Here is an 18295-nt window from a genome sequence, read left to right on the forward strand (position 1 = left end):
GTTTCTAAGTTGTGACTTTCTGATTTGTGTATGTGATAATGTCATCAATGAAAAAGAGAGATATTTTCTCGAAGGTCAGAAACAGAAATAAATTTGGTTTTGACATACGAAATTTTGTAGTTGAAATTTTTTAATTTCCTATTAGGGTTGGTGTTGCGATCAAAAACACTCACGCAAGTGCACGTGATCGTCAAGTAATAAAGTAGTGAGTAGAGTATCGTTCCCACGAAGACTTGTGATTAACTGTTGACTGATTCAAACTCAATTAACTTATCTATCCAAGAGGTTTTTCACAAAATGGAGATGTAACTAATTTACTACCTAAACTATCAAGCAATAATTAACTAGAACAATTAACCAAACAACCAGCAATTTCGAATAACAATCAGTAGGAGAGGATATTCCAGGGTCACGGGCTAGCTGACAATCGTGTTGTGTTCTTGGCTTAAAACGCTAATTGATTTATCTGGATTGTTGATTGACAGGGTTAATATTGCTCATAATAATCTGTCGAGTTCTTACTCGCCTATTCAAGTTAACTCAATGCCTATATGTCTATGGAATTAAGATTATCAAGAATGCATTTACAATTCCTGTGTTTCAACCAAGCAAGGCAATTAGGTATATGTCTATCCCAATTGCTAATCCGTTCCCCGATGCCCGGTGATCACGCCCAACTATGCCTTAGAAAAAGGACTATGCGGACGTTGCAAATATAACCCGAGTATTACGCCCAGGGTCGAATCCACAGAGAGTTAACCTATCAACCACTATCTTCAGACCCACTAATTCTTCAGAACCAGCTTCCCAAATATTCAAATCTCAGTTGAGTGTTCTTTAACGACTAGCTTGCAAGTAACTAAATAGCTGTAAACTAAACTAATGAGGTTGTAAACAATTATGAGGAAAAGCTAAGGCAATGATTTCCCCTATTGATGGAATCCCTTCTGTTTATACTCATACAACTTTACCAACACCTCTCTATCAATCATGAACGCTAATCTTACCGCAAATCTCTCCCGAGTAATCACAGTAATTTACTATTGCACTCTCCCGAGATATACTAGCTTACTTTATTTAGCACGATTCACTTTAGATTACACCCAAGGCTTCGTTATCCCTAATCCCGCCTTTAAACACGCAATTATAGATTCCTCTAATAATCTAGGAGTGGTGTTGTTCAACAATACCCTAAATATGCACTCTTTTCCAAGTTATGCACACTAAATAGGCACAGCTAATTGAGGATCCTGTCAATTAACTACAACAAACACGAAGTTGAACAAATAGAGATTGAACTAGCAATTTGTATTCACATAAACAAGAAGTTCATCACCCAATAGGTTCCATCAAAACCTTAGACAAGGAATTTAGCTACTCATGGCTATGGGAAAATAAACTAAGATTGAATTCATCATAAAAATCAAAAGAAAAGAAGAAAGATGGTTGGAGTATTCTCTCACAATGGTTTTCCTTGCTAAGAAACCTTAAAAATCAATACATGCCTCTCTTGGGCGAAGTCTAATGTTTTAAATAGGGTTTAGGTCTAAAAATCCCGTAATTGACACTTTGGTCCCTGAAGTTTCTGCGCCTGCCGCGGTTCTGCCGCGGTCGCGGTAGAACCGCGGCCAAACACCCTCGCGGAATCCTTGAAGTTCTGCAGCTGCTTTCCACCGCGGTTCTGCCGCGGTCGCGGTGGAACCGCGGTGGACCCAGTGCTCTGAATCTTCGGCCTGTTTTGCATGGTTCACTTGGAAAATTTCACAGTTGGCCTCTTTTTCATCAATTTTGACTCCAAAACTGCTCCTTAGCCTTCCTTATACATATATCACCTGCAAATCATGAAAAGCACTAATAAGAGCATTTTGTTATCACTTTTAGCATTAAAACTACACAAGAAGGTGATTAATTTAAGGTGTGATTATAGTCAAATTCACCTATTATCACCCAGGTTCAAGAACTTGCTCTATTTAATTCTATATGCAATCTAAAGTTCCCACTTTCGAGTTCAACTAAAGATTCGTAGATAGTATTTCACTGTTAGCTACTCAGCAAAATAATTAAAAGCAGAATTAAATAAATAACCCAATATGATAAACCAACTTTGTCGAATTAAACTTCAAACAACAACATTCATGTTTCACCCATGACCCTAGAACAATGAGTTTTAGCCACTCATACTAGTGTTCATCATAATAAGGTTCAATTTCATACAAATAGCAAAAACAAAGGGAAGAAAAGAAGAACTTGATGATCAAATCTCCTCCTTGCCTCTTGCCTCTCTATTTCTTGCACTAGACTATGAAAACCTTGATAAATAATCCTTGGGCGAGCTTGACTTTATATAGGTTAAGTGGGATTTCCTCCAGATTTCCAATTATACCCCTGAACAAGTCTTTCCGGAACTTGGACTAGCGCGGTCGCGCACCTGGGCGCGCATCTGGCCGCGCTAGTCGGCTGACTTTCTATGTTGGGCGCGCTAAAAGTAGTGCGATCGCGCATCTGGGCGTGCTAGCCCAGGTCTTTAATTCCTTGATTCTTTTCCTCGTCTTCGTGCTTACTCAGCTCCGAGGGGTCGTTCTTGCTCTAAAAATAGTTCCAATCACCTCTTTAAGGCATCACATAGGCTCCTCGTCCTGCAATATATACAATTCACAATCAGAGCCCAGTTTTAATCAATTAACCATACTATGACATTGGAACATAATCAAGCGGGAGCATAAACAATCGCCAAATTACCTAGATTTGGCCTATTATCAGGTGGGATCCTATTCCTTCTAGGCTACTAATTAGTTGGAGTATTAGAATTGTAATCCACGTTTAACATTGCTCATCATTTCTGGTACTTTCTGTTATACTCTAATACTAACATGATATACCCGTTTATAAAATTCACTTTCATGATATACCTAAGTTTTGAATTATATTAAATATCCGAAAACATAAAACCGTATACCTCCATAGGAAATTTAAAAAATTCAACTACAAAATTTCGTATGTCAAAATCAAATTTATTTCTATTTCTGACCTTCGAGAAAATTATCTCTTTTTCATTGATGAGATTATCCCGTACACAAATCAGAAAGTCGCAATTTAGAAAAGAAAACAACTTAGAAAAGGATTGATTAGAAACATAAGATGGAGGCATTCTCGTCAGTTTGCGACTTTTACACCGTTGTTCTTGTGAGTCTTTTTTTGGGGGAAAATTACAAGGTATAGTTGCTTCCAAAAATAATAACCGACAAAATATATAATTTTTGTATATTAATGTATAATATACATGTTTTTTTATATATTTGGCTAGTAAATATTATTATTTTTACCGACCGGCCAAATGTGTAACTTGCCTTTTTTTCTCTCCATCGAACAGAAGGCACCTATAGTAATTTGGTTCTAACCACTTTTTGTTGCTGAAAACATTTTTTTTTTTTTTTTTGGTTAACGTGAAAGATTGAAAGTAGTACAAGAGAAATTAAACGTTTATCAATTAAACCTAATTTAAGTAATATGCTTTTAACCTCATTTTATTACATAATCGATAAGTTAATATAGTTTAATGTAAGTGCCATGTGCTAGTAAGTAATTTTCATAGACGTGTAAAATTCTATAATTTCATGTTTTGTAGTTCGAAATAGGAAAAATAATAAGTACTCCATATGTTCTATATTGGTGTCCCTGATGCTCCTTGAAATTTGATCCTTATACTTGAAATTTCTTCATTAATGCCATATCAACATCGAATTAATAGTCTAGTAGGAAAAGGGAACCCAAGTGTATCAAAATTAAATTAACAAGACGTCAAAACCAATGATAATTCTAAGTCTAAACCACAGAAATCTTAAATCAGAAGTCAGAAGTAAGAAAACAACAAGGATAAGGAGTGACTATAAATACAAAGCTGAGGGACTAAAACAAAAGCATTATCAGTTCAAGAGAAACAAAAAAAAAAAGATGACCCATTCTTCATTGAAAGGAGGAAGAATTAGTAGTCCTTATAGCCATGGCTTCTCTTCTTCTCAAATCCAAACTATTGCTTCCTTTTGTGAAACTATCATTCCTCCACTCCCAACACCCCTATATGATCATCAAGATTCAATCTTTTCTTCTTCTGGTTCTCAGCCTCCATTCCCCAATGAGGTAAATTTTTCTAAGTTCTTTTTTTTGCTGTTTACTGTCTCATGAAAAAGACAAACAAGATTCTTCTTTTAATATGATGGGTTTTTTTGTGTGTAACATAAAGCATTGTTCTTTGCTATATCTTCCATTATAGGTTGCAGAGCTACTGGTGAAGAGGAGCAAGGCTGAGGCAATGTTCATAATAAGGATAGTTGTGTTTATGTTATCAACAAGATTAGGGAGTCTTGTGCTTTGTGGACGTGTATGCTTGGATAAAAGATGGCCTTTTGTTCACAACTTCTCTGAATTATCCTTAAAGCAAAGAGAACTACTTCTGCAAAGCTGGTCCAGAGAGAGTTTTCTCCTTCCACTAAGAATTACTTTCTTATTGATCAAAATTATCTGTCTCTTCATCTTCTTCTCATGGGTAATGCTCCTCTCTGCTCTACTTAATTATTGCACATGCTTTTAAAATATTTTAATAGCCCATCATACTTTTTCAAGATAATGACCTTGTTTTTATCCGAAACTAGAAAAGGAACTGAATCTGGATAAAAGGATTAAATTAGTGATAAGCCTCAATTATTGGACTTGTTTCTGTTTATGAATGTATTAATGAATAATTGGTTTTACACTTTCTTGCCTTTTGATGGTAACATGTTGGAACTATTCTTCACTAAGCATACTTGGTTGGTTGGTTCTGTGCAGACTGATGAAAATTTCAAGAATCCAGCATGGGAAGCTATTGGGTATCATCCAGACACAAGACTGACTCCATCTGAATACCATAAAGAAAGACCACTTGAAAAAGGGATTGTGGAAACCATAAACGAGAGTGATGAAACCTTGAAAGAATCCTTAACCAAGAAAGGTGTTCCTCTTACTGAGGATACAAAAGACAACACTTTTAAGATAAGATGTGATGTTGTGATTGTTGGTTCTGGATGTGGAGGAGGAATTGCAGCAGCAATCCTTGCAAAATCAGGTCACAAAGTCGTCGTGCTCGAAAAAGGTCATTACTTTGTGCCAGAAGATTATTCTGGTCTGGAAGGACCTTCTATGAATGAACTGTATGAGTCAGGTGCAATGCTTAGTACTCTTGATGGAAAAGTAATGGTTATGGCTGGAACAACAGTTGGTGGTGGATCAGCTGTAAACTGGTCTGCTTCCATTAGAACTCCAACTGATGTTCTCAATGACTGGTCTGTGAAGCACAAGATTCCATGGTTTGGAACTTCTGAATATCAGTCTGCCATGGATGCAGTCTGCAAACGGATTGGTGTGACGGAGAATTGCTCCAACGAAGGACTTCAGAATCAAGTAATACGAAGAGGGTGTGAAAATCTTGGTTTGAAGGTGGAAAATATACCAAGAAATTCTTCAGAGAATCATTATTGTGGTTCTTGTGGTTATGGTTGTAAAACAGGAGACAAGAAAGGGACTGATACCACTTGGCTTGTTGATGCTGTTAACGCAGGCGCCGTTATCTTGACTGGATGCACTGCAGAAAGGTTCATACTGGAAGATAACATGAATGAGAAGATGAAGAAAAGATGTATTGGAGTTATTGCAACAACTGAAAGCAGGAAGATCACTAAGAAGCTGCACATTGAAGCTCGCGCCACGATTTCTTCCTGTGGATCTCTATTGACACCTCCCTTACTGATTTCCAGTGGACTGAAGAACAAGAACATTGGGACAAACCTCCACCTCCACCCTGTTCTTTTGGCGTGGGGATACTTCCCCGAATCCATGTCTGAATTCAAAGGTAAGAATTATGAGGGAGGAATAATGACAGCCCTTCATAAGATGGTGCCTGAAGAAACTAATGCACAGGCCATAATAGAAGCTACAGCTCTGGGACCTGCTTCTTTCGCCTGCTTTTTCCCATGGACTTCTGGGCAGGATATGAAGGAGAGGATGACAAAGTACTCACGAACAGTAAATCTGTTAGCATTGGCAAAAGATCAAGGTTCAGGAGAAGTAAAGAAGGCAGGGAGGATAACGTACAGACTGGATGAAATTGATAAAGAGAACATCAAAGCAGGCTTAAGAAGGGCATTGAGGATCATGGTAGCAGCAGGAGCTGTTGAAGTGGGAACATATCGAAGCGATGGCCAGAAAATCAGTTGTAAAGGGATCAAGAATGAAGAGTTGGAACAGTTTCTGGACACAGTTGGAGCTACTGGAGGGCCAAGCTCTAAAGGAGAACAGTGGACAATCTATGGCTCTGCACATCAAATGGGAAGCTGCCGGATGGGGGCGAATGAGGAAGATGGAGCAGTGGATGAGAATGGAGAATGCTGGGAAGCGAAAGGCTTATATGTATGCGATGGAAGTGTGCTTCCTACTGCAGTTGGTGTCAACCCAATGATCACTATACAGTCCACTGCTTATTGCATTGCCAAGAGAATAGCAGAGTCGATGCATAAAGAAAAGCTAATTTCAGACATATGTAAATGACATAAATGTGTCTCCCTCACCCCAGAATAAATCTTATCTGGGAAATAAAATTTACCATTTCAATTTCAACCGATGCACTGAAAACAGAATTGCAACTAAACTGTTACCATTTTGCATTCAATGATAGCTATCCACCTCCATGCAAATTCAACCACTGCCTAGCACACGAAACTAGATTACGCCGAAAAAGATGCTTGCCCTATTCATAAAGTAAGTGGAGCAATTTACCTAGACGCAACAATTGAATTTCTTGGATAGGAACCAAATCAATTTGAACAACTTTACTCATGTATAATAACTGTTCCCATGGCTAACTGGGAGATATTAAAAGGCTTATTCTAAGTTTATCGACAAGACCACAAAAAAATATGGTTCTAAGGGCCAGTAATTTTTAGGATACTCTCAAAGTTCCAGAAGCTGGGAACAACACAATCATGAATAAAGAAAGGGTAAAATCAGAGGGATAAGGATCAATAGGAACGATAGTAACGGTCACAGCTGAATAACACCAAGCTTATTCCAAGTCTTATCAAGAAGAATTTAATCCCTATTTTCTTCTTGTACACTTGAAATGTGGACATTCAGATGCTTCCTATCAAAAAGGGAGAGACTATGAAATAAATAAAACAATAAAATTGGTTTCCACTCAACTAGCAGTTGCTTTTACTGCTTTCTCAGCCGCATCATCTAAATCTTCGGCAGTTATCAAGGTCATCCCACTTTCCTGCACAGACAAACCAGGGCAGAAAGCAATTACCACTTGAGACTGAATTCTCTGATGAAACAATAATTAGCAACTGCCAAGTGCAGAAAATAAGTTCCTGCCTAGAGGATGAAATTCAGAATTTACCTTTAGTATTCTCTTCCCTTGTTCGACATTGGTACCCTCAAGGCGAACAACCACTGGCACTTTCAATTGAACCTTAAGAAAAAATGGAAGAATCAGCATATTTGCATGAAGCTTCGTGCAGTCTCAAGGTCATAGATGGAGTTATACGTTTTAATCCTCTCCTCCTCTTTCTCTTTTTTCTTCATTAGGGGGGAAAGGTTGAGCTAAAAGAACTCCAGAAAAGACAAATCATTAACAGGAAACGGGGTTCAGTAAAAAGAGCCATTCATTATCGATGTCTGGCGAGGAATATGGCAGACACCAAAACCCGATTTTGAAAGAGAATGCATCTTTGATCTACACAACCCTAATCAATCACCAAAGCTAAAACAATACAAACCTGTTTGGCCGCATTGACAATACCACTGGCTATCACATCACACTTCATTATTCCTCCAAAGATGTTAACCAGGATTGCTTTTACCTTCTCATCTGAAGTCAAAATTTTAAAAGCCTCCACAACCTACTTTGAATACAAGAGAAAAAGTTAAAGGTACTGAGAAATTTTAAACTTTTGAAAGAAAATCAACACATTTTTAAGCCAAAAACTGAACCTTCGCTCTGAACGAATGTTGATTTATTATTTCTATGTATAGAGAAGTGTTAATTTGTCATTATTAAGAACAATATCTGGAAAGATGATAACATGACCACAAGTGTTCTTCACGATGTACTACCAAGAAATTAGACATACTTGTCCTTCAGAGGCATTACCACCAACGTCAAGAAAGTTGGCCGGAGTCCCTCCATGAAGCTTAATTATATCCATGGTAGCCATTGCCAATCCAGCGCCATTCACCATGCAACCAATTTCTCCATCTAAGCCAATATAGTTCAAATCAGCTTTTGCAGCAGCAACCTGAGTTAAACAACAACAGTCAGCCCCAAAATGAAAACTTGTATATACTTGCGTAGGACAAAAGAAGCATGTCATCATTCAAAAGAAAGTAGAAGGAGTACCTCACGAGGATCTTCTTGTGATGAATCACGGAGAGCAAAAATTTCTTTTTGACGGTAAGAAGCATTATCATCAAAATTGAGCTTAGCATCAGCAGCTACCAACTTCTTATCAGATGTTTCAGCAAGGGGGTTGATCTGCCAAGTGCCCAAAAAAGACCGGTACAGATTGAGGGACATAGGGAGAAGAAAATTTCTAAAGGCACGTTTTCTACAAACTCTAAACATGTGGAACAGTTGGCTCTACGAAAGCCCTAAAGAATTCATGAACTGCTTACCTCTAACATTGTGCAGTCACATTCACAGAACATTTTATATAACTTTTTCACTTGTTCAATTGAATCATTTCTGTCAGCTACTTTAGGAGCCAAACCATCGACGACCTTCGCAGCATCTTCGTCAGTGATTCCTCTAAACACATCAATGGGAACCTGCAAATTACAGAACGAAAAACTTTTTACTTGAGAAAAATAGCACGAAACAAAATTGCAAGAGGTTGGATTTGAACGTTGAAGCAAAAGCAACCTTTATAATCATGTCAGGAAATTTTTCAGCCAGGTCTTCAATACTGGTACCTCCCTTTGAACAGGCAATTATGAGCTGTGGCACAGAAAGCAAGAGCAAGCAGCTTAGCTAAGAGGTTGATTTTAATGCAATTACCAGTATCTACCTGTTCAACTTCATTACTAAAAGAAGTACCAATTAGGCTTTTGGAGATAACAGCCCCTCATAACCATTTAATTATATAAGAACTTAAAGTCTCTTTGAATCATACATGGCTTAATAAAATTATTTATTACTCATTTTTTTAAAAACCTATGATTATTTAACCTTTTACCGCTTTTAATCATGGCGTTTATGGGTTTAATCTTTGAAACGGATCATATGTGTGTAAATCCATTTTATTTGGGGCGCTTAAAATAATGTCACACGTATGTGTACACTATTAATCACGCTTTATTAGTTATTAAGATTGTTCGGCCAAAGTCGCGTGAACGCATACTTTGATTTAATTTTTTGGACATCATAATTATGTTACGCAAATGTATACACAATCATGATAAAATAAATTAAGTGTGCGCCTAAAAGCATTTCTAAGATATTCAAANATACTTCCTTTACAAATTGAATTGTTTTTATTTGTCCTTTGCATGATTATACAAAATCAAGGTTAGAAAATGTACTATGTTCACTTGTTTTAATAAAGGGAAAAAATGCCAAGATGGTACTTTTGTTATCGAAGAATATGATAGTAGAGATGTGCCAATGTACATATGACTATTCTGTAGAAGATAATATGCCTGAAAGTTGACCTTCTAATAAAGTGGACGTTATTTTGACATGGACTGAGATGGATAAACATTCTATTTGAAATAAGGTTATTTAAGAAAACTCCTTTTCCCTCTTTTTTGACTATTTCATTCTTTCTAACTTTCCACTTTTAGTTTCTTTAGGTATTCACCATGGTGTTGGATAAATATGAAGTGATGCAATGGAAACAATAAGCAGCATTATGAATTTTGAACAAACTCAAATATTAACATTAATCAGGGAGTACGCTGAACTGCCCAAGCAAGTTTTGAAACTTACTGGGCCTGCAGTTGCACGATCAAGTATAATAGAGAAGTACATTTCATTCACAAGGGACATCTTCTCACAAAGATAAACCTGCACAATTCATATAACAGAACATCAGAAATCCCAGTAATCCTAGTAATAGCAGTGGCATACCTGGGGCCAGAACCACTATGACATTACTAGAGTAGTGTTGTTTGATCAGAAATTACATCTTGTGACAAAATTAAATGAAAGTTTTGCTAACAATTATATTTAGAATATCTAGCAGTGACATCAACAAAAACATTAGTTAACTGTGGCGTGTTAATCAATATTGTGTATTCCACAAGAGCTGAAACCTGAGTCAACTTATGAAGCATCAAACTTGAGGTATAAAAAAGAAGTTTCAACAACAACAAAAAACTCAGTGTATTCCCGCAACCGGGGTCTGGGGGTCTGGGGAGTCCGGGGAGGATAGTGTGTACGCAGGCCTTACCCCTACCTTTAAGAAGGCAGAGAGATTGTTTCCGGTAGACCCTTGGCTCAGGAAAGATAAAGGGAAAGGGCAATGACAAGCAAACAAATCAGAAATAAAAAATAAGTTTCAATTGAATAAAATATAAGTAAAGAGAAGTGGGTTCATTGAACTGCTTATGGAAGGGTTTAAACTGTAAATCAAACAATGGTATACTGACAAAGTCAAGTGCAGATATTCTTAACAATCCAGATTTATGAGTTATCAATTTATCACTCTACTAGTATCTATGAACGTGTGATGCATGTTAATAATGACACGTGATGATATAAACATTTATTTATATGAAGGAACAATAAAATTTAATTAATGAGAGAAATTTTATGTATAATAATACAACAATCGTCTAAATGCCCAAAAATATTACTACATTAGCATAATACATGAATTTAAAATAAAAGGACATTATCAAAACTTACACAAATAATCAATTTTGTCATGTTAGTTGGAAAATTGTGTATTATAGTTTTAAAGTATTTAATGTGATGATATTTTAACGAACACTTCTTTGTGGACAATATTTTTTTGTGTATGTTTCGTCCTAATGCTTTAGTTGCTCTGCTTTAACCAGAACTCTTGTTATCGATCTTGATATCTCTCTTGAAAGTGAAATATACAGTTGTTCGTGCAAGATATATTGCGGTAAATATAGTCCAATATTTAGTATGTTTGTCCTTGTACTTTATTTATTATATTATATTTGCAAAACATAAACATACTAAAAATTATTTTCACACAAATTTAAAAGGATATTCCTTAGTTTCGGAAGACGAAAGTTGAATTCGGGGATAAGAATATACTTAGAAGCACATTGACCAGTATCGTAATTTTTGCATATATGACATTATTGTCAAAACTTCTATACATTATATGCGTGCTATTACATAATCTATTCGACGTATCTAAGTTTTTCAGTAGCATGACGGGCATATTTTCTTAAATATCAATCTATATACAATGGAAGATCAATTTTAACTTAGTCTATTATATAAACGGTGACACTAACATAGGTAAGAAATAATAAACTTGGCAACAAACATGTATGGTAGAAGGTCATTTGGTATTAAAGTATTTAAGTATTCTTCTTGGTAGTAATTATTTGTATCATTTTTTGCCGAGTCAAAAATAGAAAAACAACTTGTTTTTACTATAAAATTTTGTAATCAACATTTTATTTAGTTGATCAACATATTTATTTCTGCTAGCTAAGATATTTTTTTAATTCTATCATGCGATTTGCATATTGCGTTTTAATCTAATAATAAAAATATTTCTCTTATTAAATACACTACTATTACCATTGGGATTGATAACCAAGTGTTCAGGAAGAACCAAATCATCTTTTATTGGATGCTCTTCTTCATTTCTGACACGAAGCAAGAAGACACTCTGTTCTTTTTTACTTTATATTTTTTGTCAGTTGAATCTTTTTTGTTTGAGGCCAGAAGTGTAACTTTGGCAAGCTAGCTTTTACAGTCTCTGCTTTTTTCGATTTTGGAACTACTAGTAGTACTTGACATAAATCACATCCCAAACCATTAATTTTCCACCAAACGGTTCATTAATATCCAATATATCTCTAGAACTCCGGGCAATTATTTCGATCGTTTGACACATAGCCATAAGTGCTTCGTCCCATATTATCAAGTTTGCTTTCCTTATAAATTTAGCACCATTACTCTGCTTTGATATATTTGTGATGGTTATTTAAGTTGTTTGAAGAGGTATATCAAATCTAAAGTGGGTGGCCTCATAATAAAATCGTTGTTGGTACACCACTTGTTATTATTGCAAACAGTGTCATGCCTCTTGATATGATATTTGCAAGTAATGCATGACATGAAAATATTATTTTGATTCTGCCGGAGGCATCTACATAGAATAATCCCGTTATAGCAGAGTTGACTCTTTATAATATAGTCTTGAAAGCTTGTTCTTGTTTAGGATTTAGTTTTGATTGTGCTTCCTCAGACACTTGTATAACAATTTGTTTCTTAATAATATACTAACCTTATTACTTTGTGTTCTAACGCTCTTTTTATGAAATAAATTTATGTATTCTAAGATTTTTTTTACTTGAATAAGAATTTTACTCATATGATGAATTTAAAAAATAATTGAATCTGATTCTCTTGCTAAATAATTAATTAAAACATTTAATTATTTAGTTTTAGCATAAAAAATAATTTATTCTATGTTGATTCAGATCTTAATATTAGTTCATCTCTTGTTTTGAATATTTAATCTTATCTATAAATTTTTCCACCATAAATTTTATTTTCAAAGAGTAAAAGATTGATGTGACATTTCACTTTTAGATATTTATATTTGTACGATCATTAGTGCCATTGACTCTTACCAACCATTTTTCTTTTTCTCACACATTCATATTCTTAAATATTTTCTTAGTTGTTGTTTAATAATTGAGTATTTTTCAATACTACACGAAAAAATTGATAAAAAAATATTATTTGAGTAGAAAAATAATTCAAATATATAAAAATATTACCGTGTGGGTATTTTTTCTCAATTTCAACTTTTTATGCAGTCCATTTAATATTACTTTTATTTTTTCTTAGTATCGGACATGAAGTGGTAATGTTTGCCAATACGGAGGATTCTTATGAAATTGATTTCATTAAACCTTCCTACATATTTTTAATAATAATTTAATAGACAAAATTTTATTAATTTTAAAATCTTAAATACTAAAAATTAGCATAGAACGTATTGTAGTCCAAAAAATAAGTTATTGCAGTTATGTCCTCTTCCTGTGAGTTCTTCTGTTTAATAAGTTAGGGCTATTTTAGTATATTAATATTGTATTTACGCTTTTATAATAATATAGGCTCTCCTTTTTCTAAATGGATTTGGACAATATAATACATCTCAAGTTAAATTAGTAATAGGACATTACAATACGTTTTCAAATTAAATTAGTAATAGAAATTTTTAAGAAGTATATCCTAAAAGTAATAGGATTACATGACTAAAGATATTTACTTTTTCAATTTTATATGAATTAGACAGCCCGAAAGTAATTACACTTATGTGGATTCCTAATGGTAATCATGTAAGATTCCTAACATATAGTATTATGTCCTAAAACTAATAGGATTATAACACTAATATCTAGAACTCCGGTTATGTCCTTTTATTATGAGTTATTATGCTTAATATTATAAGGTTATTTTTGTAAACCGACATTGTATTCATGCGTTTATAATAATATAGATAGATATGCTTGACGAGTAAATGGGGTTAAAGACTGCAAACCTTGCTGACAACTTTTCCTTGAGCTCCAGTTTGTTTAGTAACAAGTATCTGTCCGAGCATCTTCCCTGAAACCAACAGCATGAGCAAATTGGAAAACCTTTTTTTAAGCATTTTACAGTGATAATCTCAAAAGCACCAATGCAAACAATGCTTGTGCTTGTAAAACTACCATGTTATGATACGAGTTCTCCGGGACACCTTTGAAATAGCCCAAGATAAACAGGTACAGCATATTCTTTCACTAGAACATACGGGCCTCAACCATGCATGGATGTCTAGAATTCAATTTTATCAGTTTCAAATCCCTTACTGCCAGGCTCCATTTAAGAAAAAATATTATAATTCTTATCTTTACCAGCTCACATTTCAGCCAAAAATGCCACTTAAATCAGTTTCAATTGCAAGGATGCCCCACTTGCACACAACGGCCAACCAGAATAACCTTACTACACATACCACAATAAATTTAAACAGCATTACAATTTCTTTTCTTTTTTTAAATAGCATGAAAAAAATACTTGAGAGACAAGACACAACAATATAGTTTCCTTGTCAATCAAAACAAAATATGCACTAACAATAGGAGTGTAAAAGCACTCAATGAAGCCCAACAGAATCCTGAGCCACCCAAAGGTTAAATAGTATTATGTTCTATTTTTGAGCGTCTTATGATCTTGAAAATGGTTTACACTGCAGCTACTCAAAAAAAAAAAATGGTTTACATTGCAACTTCACAGGACAAAGTGATACCATCATAAGAACAGATATCTTCCGTTTCCAGGTAGTGTAACAAGCAAGATAAATGTTCAGCAAAGCTACTGAGCAACTAGATGTCATACAAACTAACCTCTGTTTTTTTTTCTCTATCTTTTTTTTTTTTTGGTTGGATAAGAGAAACAACACTCTTTTTTATGCATCCCAAAAATGAAACTTAATTTCCTAAATTAGAGATATAGAATTTAAGTCTTTCATCAAAACCCGAAACAACATAAGGTCTACTAGTTAGCATGATGATCTCATTACAAAAAAAATCTAGTAGAGGCAGATCTTTAATACCAGCTATTTCTTCAGCCTGGTCAGTCTTGACAATGTGAACTCCGCCCTTAAATCCATTTTTGAAAGTTCCCAGGCCACGTCCACCAGCAAGGACTTGCACTTTAACAACCACCTGCATCACCCAAAAGAGAAAAGTAGAAATCATTTACGCTGCCCTCAGCTGTAAATTAAAGTCATACATTAGATAATCACTACTAATTAAAGGAAGCATCGTTTGAACTACCTCGTTTTGATCAGGTATTACATCTTGAATAGCTTTTTTCACATCTCCGAGGGTAGTAACAGCAACACCTTTTGGAACATTGATCCCATATTTGCCCATCAACTCAGCTCCCTAAATTAATAAGCAAGCAAAAAGTTCACTACCATATACATCACAAACTTATAACACTCCAAATGATTGCTTTACATTTAGCAGTCACATGCTATTTTTTCTTTTCCTTTTAATAATCGACAAATACCCAAGGGCCAGTGGCATATGGTTCGAAACTCGGTGGATAATGAGCCCGCCCCTCTACCCTTCTCCACTTAAATATGAGAACCCGTGACATGCCCCTAACCCACACATCACAAGTTGCGCTCTTTCCACTAGACCAAACCCCTGGGGGCCCTTTAGTAGCCACATATCAACCTATGTTGCTCGGATTCTTCACATATCGTCTTATGCATGTCGGATCCTCCAAAAGTAATGCATTTTTGGAGGATCCAATACGGGTGCAGCAACATTGTTGGAGATTCCTAGCAACATAGATGTCAACACATGTTCTATTTCAAATAATCTTTCTGAGCCTTCTTTATCCAATTTTGAAAATCCAGATTAGATCAAAATTGGTATTTGATTATTATTGTCTTTTAGTTATCAGATATACCAGACTAAGATCCTACGCAATGGAGATATACACAGCATCAGCAGCATATGATAAACAAGCAAAACTTCACAAACTTTACAAACAGCAAATGATTGATTAACAGTTAGCAACAAAAACGCAAATGATCCATTTTTTTAAAGTCACGGTAAATCAAAAGTGATATTTAGCATATTATTCTCTTTTGGAACCTAAGCAACAAAGGCATAGGCAGCATCAACAGCATATTTACACGGAAATAAATAACCTGAAACTCGTGGATGTTGAGGAGGCGGAGCTGTTGGTGCTGCCATTTCCCGGCGACGGTGAGTGACTGAGCGCCAAGCTTACGAAGCAAGCCTCTCACCATTTTGAGATCCTCTACAGATAATTGAGATTTTGAACAAATCGAAACCCTAAAAGCATGCAGGAGCACAGAGAGATGGCAGTGGAATTGTGCCGGAACCTGAGACTACGACGCCGGGAATCGAAGTGCCTACCTGGCTTTCTTTTATTCGTTTTACTACTCTTTTTCTCTAATCTAATTTGGTCCTCTTACTTTCTATGGAAAAGGGTCAAATATGTCCCTATACTATTGAAAAAGGTTGAATATTGCCCTCCGTTATACTATCAGTCCAAATATATCCGTAACGTCATATTATCCGTCCAAATATATCCCTAACATCATAAAAGTGGTACAAACCTACCCTTCCTCCGTTAACTGCCTCCCTATGACAATATTTCATTGCAACCTCACCATTATACTCCCATTTTCATCCCTTCCCCACAATCTTTCTTTCCCATTCATTTGAAGAAAAATCACAGATCATAGATATAAAAACAAACTATATCAAAAGAAATGCTAACAACTAAAGATAATATGAAACAATGTGAACCGAGAAAACTCTGATTTTGCTATTCAAAATTCATGCCTATACGAACGAAAATACATTTTGTTTTATATAAAAAACTAAGCAAAGATACAGGCAAACTAGTTTAAGGTTTCAAAATTGACCATGGTAAGAAAGAAAAACAACCTAGACACGAGAGTTAATTTTTTTTGTTTCTTTCTCTTCAACCACATTTTTGGAAGGCTACCATTTTTTCTCTCTTTACGTTTTATGTTAAAATAAAAGTGCTACTAATTTTTTCCTAAATATGTCTTATAAATTCAGCGACAACACAAGGAAATGCAAAATAAAATACAAAATTGTAAGGTCAAGTGAAAGGTACGTACAATTCCAGGATCGACCGGAGAAGCAACAGGTATTTTGAAAAGCAAGAAGAAGTAGAGGCAGTGAATTCTTCAAAATAATGATAGAACTTCAAAGTAATTGAGCTTGGTAGCTGCAAACAGGGTGAAATGGTGAGGTAGCAATAAAATGTGTTCATAGGGGAGGCAGTTAACGGAGGAAGGGTAGGTTTGTACCACTTTCATAAAGTCAGGGATATATTTGGACCGATAGTATGACGTTGGGGGTATATTTAGACTGATAGTATAACGGAGGATAATATTAAACCTTTTTCAATACTATAAGAACATATTTGACCCTTTTCCGTACTTTCTACTGTTCCATATTCATGCTGCAATTCTTTTTGTTTTGTCAAATGCAACCCATGTTTTGGTTTATGAACAAGATATACTGGAATTATAATGCATGGATTATAAATTGGAGATTAAATAATAATAAAATTATTTAGTAAATGTATTTTTGCCGATAGATATTTGGATTATTGGACTGAAATAAATCATATTACATGATCACGCCCAACTATGCCTTATAAAAAGGACTAAGCGGTCGTTGCAAATATAATCCGGTTTACAAGTCCGGAGTCGAATCCCACAGAGAACAAAGGCTTAGCTACAATTGTTCACTATCACCAAAAAGACAAGCTTGAACAATTCCTAACTTATAGATATTAAGATTCTTGTGTTTATCTAATTAACTAACAAATTAAAAGAGTAAATTAACAACTAAAGATACTAAGCATTAGAGACAAAATTAAGGAGGTCTAGAGTTATGATTTTCCCTATTGTCGGAATCATTCCCGCTATATTTTGTATTAATTCGCCTAAGTATTTTCTACCGATCATGAGCGCTCTGACTGTCGTAATTCTCTCCCGAGTAATTACCACAATTTTCTAGATATACTCTCCCTAATTACGGTAGCTGGCATTAAGTACGGCTCACTCGGATCGCACCCAAGGTTTCGTTATCCCTAATCCCACCCTTAAACCTTCCGTATTGATCTCTCATATACGTTAGGAGTGATGTTGTTCAACAACTACCTAAATATGCACTCTCTCCCGAGTAATACACACTAAATAGGCATAGTCGATTGAGAGCTCTTCAACCAACCACAATAATAACGTAGTTGAACAAATAGAGAAAAGCTATGGCTCAATTATATAAAAACATAACAAGAATTTACCCTACAAAATGTTCTATCAAAACTCTAGATAACAAATTAGCCATTCATAATAGTATGTAAAACTACAATACTAGAATTCATAACCAATAATGAAAATAGGAAGAAGGAAGTGAAAAACTCGTAGAAGAATTCTCCGCCTTGCTCCTAGTGTGTTCTTGCCTCATTAGG

The 18295-nt window shown here is 35.1% G+C and overlaps 2 protein-coding genes across 2 annotated transcripts; one reads left to right on the top strand and one right to left on the bottom strand.

Moving 5' to 3' along the window:
* LOC109229255 (long-chain-alcohol oxidase FAO2-like) lies at positions 3878–6688 on the top strand. Its single transcript, XM_019394639.1, has 3 exons — positions 3878–4137; positions 4271–4543; positions 4825–6688. The coding sequence occupies exons 1-3, from the start codon at positions 3952–3954 to the stop codon at positions 6577–6579; spliced, it is 2214 nt and encodes a 737-aa protein (XP_019250184.1). The 5' UTR covers positions 3878–3951; the 3' UTR covers positions 6580–6688.
* Positions 6949–16253, bottom strand: LOC109229262 (succinate--CoA ligase [ADP-forming] subunit beta, mitochondrial-like). The gene is made up of 12 exons (XM_019394649.1): positions 15963–16253; positions 15073–15183; positions 14850–14961; positions 13794–13858; positions 10016–10093; positions 8951–9025; positions 8704–8856; positions 8429–8563; positions 8163–8327; positions 7809–7931; positions 7430–7501; positions 6949–7303 (listed from the first exon to the last, which is right to left on the bottom strand). Exons 1-12 carry the CDS (start codon positions 16062–16064, stop codon positions 7226–7228), a joined length of 1269 nt encoding a protein of 422 aa, XP_019250194.1. The 5' UTR covers positions 16065–16253; the 3' UTR covers positions 6949–7225.

Source organism: Nicotiana attenuata, chromosome 1 (assembly GCF_001879085.1).
Source record: "Nicotiana attenuata strain UT chromosome 1, NIATTr2, whole genome shotgun sequence".
Classification (NCBI taxonomy): Eukaryota; Viridiplantae; Streptophyta; class Magnoliopsida; order Solanales; family Solanaceae; genus Nicotiana; species Nicotiana attenuata.

Coding starts and splice junctions, on each gene's coding strand:
- LOC109229262 (XM_019394649.1), bottom strand. CDS start 16,064: ATGGTGAGAGGCTTGCTTCGTAAGCTTGGCGCTCAGTCACTCACCGTC. Junction 8,564..8,703: donor GTGACTGCACAATGTTAGAG/GTAAGCAGTTCA, acceptor GGCACTTGGCAG/ATCAACCCCCTTGCTGAAAC. Junction 7,304..7,429: donor AAGGGAAGAGAATACTAAAG/GTAAATTCTGAA, acceptor TTGTCTGTGCAG/GAAAGTGGGATGACCTTGAT.
- LOC109229255 (XM_019394639.1), top strand. CDS start 3,952: ATGACCCATTCTTCATTGAAAGGAGGAAGAATTAGTAGTCCTTATAGC. Junction 4,138..4,270: donor AGCCTCCATTCCCCAATGAG/GTAAATTTTTCT, acceptor CTTCCATTATAG/GTTGCAGAGCTACTGGTGAA. Junction 4,544..4,824: donor TCTTCATCTTCTTCTCATGG/GTAATGCTCCTC, acceptor GGTTCTGTGCAG/ACTGATGAAAATTTCAAGAA.